Below are 8,655 nucleotides of genomic sequence, written 5' to 3'. Positions count from 1 at the left end.
AGTGGTCGTGTCGATGCTACTTTCATTTTACGACCTTGTGTACATTATACATTGACATTTTATTGACACTATTGGATCTCCATGCAAATTCCGTGACTATGACCATTGTGATTCGTGCTGTTCCTGTTGTTGTTGCTGTTGCTCATGTAATAGTTGCAGTTCTTGCTGTTGCTGCAGAATTGCTGGTGGAATATTGTCCTCGTACAGCAGTTGCAGGCTTCCAGAGTAGTCCTGCACGTCGTCGGCCAGGCGTTTCTGCGTGTGAGATAGCATTTGTTGCCAAAATGGGATGTGAGTGGGGCGAGGTTGGAGAGCATCGACGCGTACATTTTTTTCTTTTCATTGAACCTTACACGAGGCTGCTGGTCGGTCTGATCGGTTTCATCGGAAGGCTCCCAGCCGCGTTTTCGCGTCGAACGGAGACTTGCGTCGTCAGGGGTTGGCTGTAGCAGTGGTGGAGGTGGATGTGCAGCTGCGCCGGCAAATCGCTGCTGCATGACTGCCTGCGTCGGCGGTAGCAAACCCTCTGCCTGCATTCTTGCTTCTTCTGAAACAGAGTTCCACATTTCGTCTTGTTCAGCCTGCTGAGCCAGGATGTACTGTGCGGCGTCGCGATTTCTGTTTCATACAAGGAGGAGTTGGTACCCCTGGAGTTTGTCTGTGCGCTCTCGCTCTCGGCTTGATTGCAAAATTCCAATCACAACAAACGCTTCCTTCATGATGTGCTGAATCAACGCTCAAAAGCACATCGGCTTACGTGTCAATGCCGGCCATGGAGCGACCGTAGCGAGTGTAGGCCGGCAAGTCGTTGACAATCCCGTTCTGCCCGGCCTGGCTCAGCAGCGCCGACGCCTCGTCGACCATCTGCATTGCGTACGTGTTCTGTGCATATGCTGCCGAGTCGTTTCCAGCAGGGAGCTCGAACGCGGCGGCTCCGCTGCCATCCTCGAGCAGTAGCCCAGAGCTCGAGTAGGGATCGTCCGCCGTTGCCGTCGCCGCAGCCGCCGTGTTGGTGAGCTGCCACTCGAGCTGGGCAAAGATCCGCGAGATGTCAGAGTAATCTGTCAAGAGTATGTGTGTCATTGGGTACGAGTGAGAGCCGATTTTGCTCTTCTTCTCGAATCTCAGACTCTCAGAACTCTCGGATCGGAACGTAGGAAGCAAGAAATGCACGTAACAATGATTGCACAACAGTCCAACAAACACGAAAGACCTCACATTGAGCGCTGTGACCTGAATGGTACTGCATTCGTTGAATTTTGACGACTGCGCTCTGATTTTTCTGAGCTAATAATCCGATCTGAGCTGAGCAATACTGTGGATAAAGTCATGTCGGTGCATGGATTCCTTCAACCAAAACTACAGTCTCAGTCTCTGGTCCTACAGCTTCTCAGTCTAACTTCTTTCCTTCAATTTTGCTGAATGGCAGCGACTGCAGCACAAGTCATTGCGAGCTACAACCTGCAGCCGCACACTGGTTTGTCGCTTGCAATTGTCCCATTCGTGTTGGAGCAACATTGAAAAGACCTCGAATGCTCAACATCTTTTGCTCTTTGGGGGTATTGGGGTATGTATTGGGGGGCAGAGGGCGGATTTCTTGCGCTCGTCAACCCCGTGGTGCCGACTGAAACGGTCGAGACTGGCCGGGCTGGCAAGGGTGGCAAGCGACTGCTGCACACCATCATCCACTTTATGCTGTCCAAGGACGACCCGCGCTTGGTCTGGCACGTCAACCTCTCCGACATTGCCACCTTCTGGCACGCGGGAGGCACTCTGCGTCTCTACCTCATCGATACTGGTAAAATGTGCAACATCCCCCATGTTATTGCATGCGATTACGCATCATTATGATTGAATGAGAAAAAAGTGATCGTGATGCGTTATGGAGAAACGTATCGCGATTGACAGGAAACGAGCTCGCAATGCAACAACACTCACCTCCTCCCACATCTGCGTAGATCACGTCTTCCATCAGGTAGACCTCGGCAAGGACGCCGCGAAAGGCGAAAAACTTACCTTCACTATTCCCAGCGGCTGGTGGAAGGCTGCAGAGTTTGTGGCAACGGATGCGTCGGATTTCGTGCTCGTGTCGGAGAGCGTCGTGCCCGGATTCTCCTTCCACGACAGGTCGTTCATCTCGACTGGGCAGTTTGTCAAAGAAAACGCTGCACTGTGGAACCAGCATCCCGGTACAGTCCGGTCATCGTCACAGGATTGTTTTATTTGGAGGGGATGTGGCATTTCGAATTCTCTAACTTTTTTTTTTGTTTTTTTTGTGCGGGCAACAGAGTGGGCCAACTTTATCCGAGAGCCCACGCTTTTCGTCTATCACATGTGCCCCAAGTCGTACTTTGACGCACAGGATGCCTCCAAGCCATATGTGCCGCGAGATTACGACGCCGACGGTTTCATCCATTGCTGCGGCTCGTTGGAGGAAATGCACCACATTTCCAACCTGTTCTTGAAACAGCATCAGCCACTGTCAGAGCCATTTGTGCTACTCGTTCTCGAAGCCAGCAAGCTTGAGAAGCTGGTCTTCGAAGGTCCCATGCATCCAAAGACAGATTCCCCTGCCGAGCCCGCTGGCCCCGCGCAAGCGGCCAACATTGCCGCTCTCAACACCAAGCTCTTCCCGCATATTTATTCGCCCTGTCCCCGGAGTGCAATCGTTGAAACGCATCTTCTGGATCGAGCTTCGGACGGCACTTTCCCACCGATCGATGTTCCCGAGCTGTCTGTTGTCCTGACCTCGACGTGATGATGTTCTCGGCTGCACATGCTCGGGCGGCAGTGTTGATGCTCTTGTTTCTTGGGGCTGACTTTGTCGAGTGCTGTCTGTACAATTCAATTTCGTTCTGAACCTTTCCTTCGCTCAAGTGTTTCGTCCACTGCGTCGGTCGTGGGTTTCACATCACCATTTCCATAAACATTCTCTTTCTCAGTTCATCTTTTTTTTTTTCCTTCTTCTTTTTTTCATTTCAATGCAAATGCATCGTCTGAGCGTCCTAGCAGCGCTGCTGATGCTGCTTGGCTTGGCTGCAACTGCGCGCGCCATGGTCATTCCCGGCGTCCCTGCCGTCGAGTACAATGATGTGCGTCTGCCTTTACTTGAGTTCCCTCCCAATCTTGTGTCCTCAAAGGGGGTTTGGGTTTGGGATTGGAGAGTCGAGGGGTTTACGAGGGGCAAGCAGACATTCAAACGGCCGTTGCATTTTCGCTTTTACGAACGACAATACTGGAGTGCTTGGTTTTTGTTCGTTGCGTGTCTCTGTGTGCAGAAGTGGGGCAATGACAGCGTGGGTGAGATGTGGGCAGAGGGGCACTGAGGGGCACTGAGGGGGGGGGGTGCGACTCGAGCTCAGCTCAGCAGAAGAACCAAAGCAAGGAGAAGCGCCACGTTGCGACCCTTGACATTGAAAAGGCGGGTTGCTGCGGCTGCCTCGCTTTGAGTGCCACCCCACACACAGACGTGTGCCCGTTGCACGTGTGCTCGTGCTCAGGCTCGGGTAGCACGCGGCGGCGGCAAGGGGCGGGGGTGGCGGAGAGCGAGAACTGCAATAACGCTTTCCGCTGCTGCTGCGAGCGAGGATGACGCCTGGCGAGCGCGGGCTTCTGCGGACAGACCTCTGCGACAACTGTGGCGGGGCAGCGTTGTCTCGCAAGTGCAACGCTGCGGGTGCCGGAGGGGAGGAAGAGGGGAAGGGTGGAAGAGCGAGTAGTGGGGATTCCGCTGACGATCTATTGCACTCTTTCGAGCATACATCACCCTACGATGGTGTCAACCATTGCTGCATTGCATCTCAAGCTTGTACTAACCAACGTCGTGTTTGTACTTGGTTTGTCGTTTGCGTGCTTTTGATTCTTGGAACACACAGCTCGATCCGGTCTTTTTCGTGGTCAACCGCCTCGACTCGGACGAGGAGGCGTTCGCGTATGAATACAAGCACTTTGACTTTTGCCCCGTGCTCGAAGACAATGATGTTCCCGAAAACCTCGGCGAATCTGTCTTTGGCGATCGCTTCCACGTCTCGTCCCTGAAGGTAAAGATTTTGAAGATTTCTTGGCTATCGTTATGTGTCATGACACACTCACCACTGCTGCCATGACCTGGCTTCTGCACGCACAGACAAACTTCAAGAACAACGTCGCGTGCCAGCTGTTGTGCACGAAAAAGTACAACTTGAAGGACGAAAACTCAAAGACGGCGATTGCCAACCTCGCCACGGCCATCGAGAAGGTGTACCTGCACCACTGGTCGGTCGACTCCCTCCCTGTTGCGGAGGTGGCTACGTCGCACGACGAAGAGACCTACCAGCTGGGCTTCCGCGTTGGCAGCGTCAACTCGCGCGTTCCCGCCAACGACCCGACGCATCTGCGCCTTTACAACCACTACGATCTGCAGGTCGATGTCAACGGCGACCACCGCATTGTGGGTGCCAGCATCAAGATCCGTAGCATTGAGCATTCCGACGCCGAGATTGCCAACAACAAGTTTGAGTGCCCTGCAACGGCCAAAGAACAGTTCCTGTACACTCGCGCCACCGACTCGATGGACTCGTACCGCGTCGTCTACACGTACTCTGTGACGTATGTCAAGAGCGACGTCACTTGGGCCACCCGTTGGGATCACTACCTCAAGATCAAGGACCAGCGCGTCCACTTGTTCAGCATCATCAACTCGCTTGTCATTGTCGTCCTGCTGTCGTTCATGATTGCCATGATTCTGCTCAAGACCCTGCACAAGGACATTGCTCGCTACAACAAGACTGATGCCAACTACGAGGAAGCCGAGGAAGAGTTTGGCTGGAAGCTGTGCCACGGCGATGTTTTCCGCCCTCCCCGGCAAGCGCTGCTTCTCTCCGTCTTCTCTGGCATTGGCATGCAGCTTCTCGTGATGGGCTTTGTGGCCATTTTCCTTGCCTGCATCGGCATTCTGTCCCCCGCCAACCGCGGCTACCTTTCCACGGCTGCTCTCGCCTTCTACGTCACTCTGGGTGGTGTGGCCGGCTACTCGTCTGCTCGCGAGTACAAGATGCTTGGTGGCGAGCGATGGAAGTTGAATGTTCTCTTGTCGGCGCTGCTCTTCCCTGGGTACGGCATTTTGGCAATAGGTTTTGTGTGTGTGTGTTGCCTTCAGTTGGAGTTTGTGATGACTTACGTTCCTTTTCCCCTTTTCCCTCCCCCTCCTCCCCAAATCCTCCAAATCCTGCAGTGTCACTTTCATCATTATGACCATTCTCAACCTCGTTCTTTGGCACCGCGAATCGTCCAACGCCATTTCGTTGAGCGCCATGTTCGAGCTGCTCGCAATGTGGCTGCTCGTCTCGGCGCCGCTGTGCTTTGTGGGCGCCTATTTCGGCTTCCGCCGCCCAGCCATCACGCACCCTCTCCGCACCAACCCAATCCCGCGCCAAATCCCAATCCAGCCCGTCTATCTGCGCACCATCCCAGCCATTCTTGTTGGCGGCATTCTGCCGTTTGGTGCCATTTTCATCGAGCTGTACTTTATCTTTTCGAGCATTTGGTCGCACCTCATGTACTACATGTTTGGCTTCCTGTTCCTGGTCGCCATCATCTTCCTCGTGACGTGCTCGGAGGTCTCCATTCTCCTGGCATACTTCCAGCTCTGCTCTGAAAACTACCACTGGTGGTGGCGCTCCTTCCTGTCGGCGGCCTCGACGTCCTTCTACCTGTTTATTTATGTGCTCTTCTTTTACATTCGTCTGCCCTCCGACCGCCTGGTTGGCGTTGAGAACGCCGTCATCTACTTTGGCTACTCGATCATCATTTGCATGTTCGTGTTCTTCGCAACTGGTGTCATTGGCCACTATGCGTGCTTTTACTTTGTGCGCAAGATTTACGGCTCCATCAAGGTGGATTAATCGTTTTCTTTCGACGACACAAACCCGCATTATTGTTGGCTGATTTATTTCTTGTTTCTTGTTTCTGGTTTTGTTGTTGTTGTTGTTGTTGCTCTTGTTGCTCTTGTTGCCCTTGTTGTTGTTATCGATAATGTCGTGCGTTTCAGTTGCTGCAGTGGGTGCTTTCAAGTGTTCTTTGTTATATTTTGAATGCAAAGTACCTCGGCAATGATTTTTTCCAACTGAATTCGGCAACGACAAAGACAACTTGTTGTGGCTATGCCTCGTCCTCATCCTCGTCCTCATCCTCGTCATCTTCATCGCTAGCATCGTCATGCTCGCCATGATCATGATCACTTTGCTCTTGGTCATCGCCGTCGACGTCCTGGCCTTCCAAGGTGGCTTTCAGTTGCTGGTAGGCGCTGCTCGTGTACCCAGCCTCTTCTGCGTGCGTGCCTGCTTCAACGGCCAGCATCATGTGCTCCTCGCTGACGGCATCATCTTCGGTCTGAATCGAAATGTCCAAGTGCCAGGTCGCGAGATCCGTGTACACGGCTCCCGTCACCGCCTGTGTCCAAGGTGCATGCACGATACGGGTTTAGGATGGCACAATCACTCGCCTTCTGGGGGAATGCGGGATCTCACCTTTGACAGATTGGAAGTCTGCTCCAACGCGGCCTTGAGCGGAGCAATTGCGTTGCGCAACGCTGGGAGCCGGTCTGCGTGGTTTGGAGGAATACCCATGAGTGACAAGTGGGCTTCAACGCGAAGGACGCGAATCTGGTCTTCCTCGGAGAGTTGGCTGGCCAAAGACTTTGGTTGCTGGAAAATTGCTTCCAGTGACTTTTTCCAGGCGACAAGTGTGTCAAAGGATACTGAATGGTTGCAAAGTCCAATGTTAGTATCGACGAGACTAGACAGGCGAGCAAAGCAATCAGAAAGCTGTCGTGGCTTTACAGGTGACTCGCGAAACGCCAAGCATTGCATCCAAAGAGTTCAAGCTGGCCTTTGCTTGATCAATGTCGCTGACTGTCGCATGATACGCAATGCTCTGTTTCGATGGCGATCACCAACAGCCGAAAAAAGTGGTGAGAAGCAGATGCCAAAAGGGGACCGTCGACACGACCGAAGTTTCGTCTTACACGTTTTGTGAGCTCGGTCGCTCGCTTGATGAGTGACTGCACCTTCCGCGAAAACGGCTGCTCTGGGTCGTCGTTCTGCAGGTTGATTCCGTCATCCATGGATTGTTCGTCTTGCACCTAAGCATGCCCCGGCAAAAAGCGCGAGCCCAGTTAGCAAGCAGTTCCCGAATGTCTGTCCTTCATGGCAGCATCGGCATCTATGTCGTGAACTTTGCGTACCAGCTCCCACAACGAGTCGGCGAGGAAATCGACGAGAGTGTGCACGTTGTCTGTCGGAGAAGCCACGCCCAGCGCTTCTTCACCTTTCTGAATGGCAGCTGCCAACAGTTCGCTCGACTGCAGGTGGATGGAATTGGCATGAGCACCACCAACGTTTTCGCGCTTTTGCACTCTTGAAAAAACCAGTCACAAGCTTACAGGCGCCTGACGAGTTGCAAATGCGAGCGCTTCAGCCCACTGCTTGCAATGCGAGAATGACTTTGTGAGAGCTGCGTCGTCCTTGACTTCCTTTTCAAAGCGTTGGAGACTGGCTGCGATGAGTGCCTAGAATTGATTTGGGGGGGGGGGTTGTCAAAACCAAATTAAAACCAAATTGGGCGCGTGTGTCAGAACGGCTCAGAATCCGAGTTCTTTAGAGGTTGTCTAGCCAGGCTGCTGCGACTCCAGCCAAGTCCTTACTTGCACTACTTTGCTTTGATATTGCGAGCGATCCTTGCTGGACAGTGCTTGCACGATCGTATTGTCGTCGTCCACATGGACGAGTGTTCCAGTGGGTTGGTCATCAGCAGCATCAGAGTCGCCTGCCCCTGCCGCTGCTGCTACTGCCGCTGCCGCCGCTGCTTCCTGGCGAGCAAACTGAAGCAGCTCCACAGCAGTGAGGGTTTCGCCTCCAAAGTCCAGCTCGACCTCGTCGCACTCGGCGTCCAACTCGCGTGTGATCCGCTGTCGCTTGCGATCTGGCCCGACAGAGCAACGTTCATCGGAGAGTTGTTTGAGCTTGAATCAGCCGTGTCTATGAGCAAGTGAATCACCACAACGCAAAACAAGCATCCTCACCTCGCGATGGTCCAGCAGCAGTTGTAGGAGGAGCAGCATTGTCCGCTTCGAGCTGTCGCTTCGAGTTGCCAGTCGCAGACATTTCTCAACCACCAACAAAGCAAGTAAAAATCAAGACTGAACGATCATCTCGAATAAAGCCAGCTGAATGAGAGGATGACAGCCTCATGGGAGCAGACTGAGGCGCTTTTACGGCGACTGCTCAGTAACAATTCGCCCACTCCTCTCTCTCCTCCTCTTCCTCCCCTCTGCTCCCCCCTGTCCAACGTTGTTATTTCCATTGTACTCTTCTTTCGCCCCCATTTTTGTCGAACGAGTTCTCGCCACTCTTTCTTTCTTTTCATTCGAGCTTCAGGTTTGGCATTCTCATTCTCTCCCTTCCTAACTCTCTCCCTTCCCATCTCTTCAAATTTCCATCTCTCATTCACTTCCGCTGAGACTGACCATTCGTTACCAAGTGGTGCGACTGACCATCGACCATTTGGTGAAAATGTGATCTTTCCATTGCACTCGTGGGTGGAGCGTTTTGTTGGGGCAAAACGAAAAAGACAAACATAATGGAAAAGTCCCCGCTCTTCATTCACAATGCTCACTCC

The 8,655-nt window shown here is 53.1% G+C and overlaps 4 protein-coding genes across 4 annotated transcripts; 2 read left to right on the top strand and 2 right to left on the bottom strand.

Annotated features, from left to right (window-relative positions):
* Positions 1-35: 35 nt before the first annotated feature.
* Positions 36-1,249, bottom strand: CAOG_01532 (hypothetical protein; the record flags this gene model as incomplete). The annotated part of the gene is made up of 4 exons (XM_004364343.2): positions 36-255; positions 354-618; positions 758-1,061; positions 1,219-1,249. The coding sequence occupies 4 exons, from the start codon at positions 1,247-1,249 to the stop codon at positions 97-99; spliced, it is 759 nt and encodes a 252-aa protein (XP_004364400.1). The 3' UTR covers positions 36-96.
* Positions 1,250-1,399: 150 nt separating this feature from the next.
* CAOG_01531 (hypothetical protein) lies at positions 1,400-2,940 on the top strand. Its single transcript, XM_004364342.2, has 4 exons — positions 1,400-1,477; positions 1,586-1,798; positions 1,959-2,189; positions 2,289-2,940. The coding sequence occupies exons 1-4, from the start codon at positions 1,423-1,425 to the stop codon at positions 2,756-2,758; spliced, it is 969 nt and encodes a 322-aa protein (XP_004364399.1). The 5' UTR covers positions 1,400-1,422; the 3' UTR covers positions 2,759-2,940.
* A 6-nt stretch (positions 2,941-2,946) lies between these two features.
* On the top strand, positions 2,947-6,090 carry CAOG_01530 (hypothetical protein). Its single transcript, XM_004364341.2, has 4 exons — positions 2,947-3,092; positions 3,876-4,040; positions 4,127-5,091; positions 5,213-6,090. Exons 1-4 carry the CDS (start codon positions 2,982-2,984, stop codon positions 5,880-5,882), a joined length of 1,911 nt encoding a protein of 636 aa, XP_004364398.2. The 5' UTR covers positions 2,947-2,981; the 3' UTR covers positions 5,883-6,090.
* On the bottom strand, positions 6,042-8,171 carry CAOG_01529 (hypothetical protein). Its single transcript, XM_004364340.2, has 8 exons — positions 8,060-8,171; positions 7,682-7,959; positions 7,421-7,546; positions 7,223-7,339; positions 7,004-7,120; positions 6,819-6,912; positions 6,507-6,736; positions 6,042-6,429 (listed from the first exon to the last, which is right to left on the bottom strand). The coding sequence occupies exons 1-8, from the start codon at positions 8,139-8,141 to the stop codon at positions 6,139-6,141; spliced, it is 1,335 nt and encodes a 444-aa protein (XP_004364397.1). The 5' UTR covers positions 8,142-8,171; the 3' UTR covers positions 6,042-6,138.
* Between the last annotated feature and the right edge of the window lie 484 nt (positions 8,172-8,655).

The sequence above is a fragment of the Capsaspora owczarzaki genome (assembly GCF_000151315.2).
Source record: "Capsaspora owczarzaki ATCC 30864 unplaced genomic scaffold supercont2.2, whole genome shotgun sequence".
Taxonomy (NCBI): domain Eukaryota; class Filasterea; order Ministeriida; family Capsasporidae; genus Capsaspora; species Capsaspora owczarzaki.
Note: the sequence above shows the minus strand (reverse complement) of the source record. Positions and strands in the feature narration are given on the sequence as shown.

Bases quoted from the DNA above. Each gene is read 5' to 3' on its own strand.
- CAOG_01531 (XM_004364342.2), top strand. From the start codon at position 1,423: ATGGCAGCGACTGCAGCACAAGTCATTGCGAGCTACAACCTGCAGCCG. The intron at 1,478-1,585 runs GTTTGTCGCTTG...ATTGGGGGGCAG, and splicing joins CAACCTGCAGCCGCACACTG to AGGGCGGATTTCTTGCGCTC. The intron at 2,190-2,288 runs GTACAGTCCGGT...TGCGGGCAACAG, and splicing joins ACTGTGGAACCAGCATCCCG to AGTGGGCCAACTTTATCCGA.
- CAOG_01530 (XM_004364341.2), top strand. From the start codon at position 2,982: ATGCAAATGCATCGTCTGAGCGTCCTAGCAGCGCTGCTGATGCTGCTT. The intron at 4,041-4,126 runs GTAAAGATTTTG...CTGCACGCACAG, and splicing joins TCCACGTCTCGTCCCTGAAG to ACAAACTTCAAGAACAACGT. The intron at 5,092-5,212 runs GTACGGCATTTT...CAAATCCTGCAG, and splicing joins TCGGCGCTGCTCTTCCCTGG to TGTCACTTTCATCATTATGA.
- CAOG_01529 (XM_004364340.2), bottom strand. From the start codon at position 8,141: ATGTCTGCGACTGGCAACTCGAAGCGACAGCTCGAAGCGGACAATGCT. The intron at 7,121-7,222 runs GTACGCAAAGTT...GGGCATGCTTAG, and splicing joins CCGACTCGTTGTGGGAGCTG to GTGCAAGACGAACAATCCAT. The intron at 6,913-7,003 runs GTAAGACGAAAC...CCATCGAAACAG, and splicing joins CGACCGAGCTCACAAAACGT to AGCATTGCGTATCATGCGAC.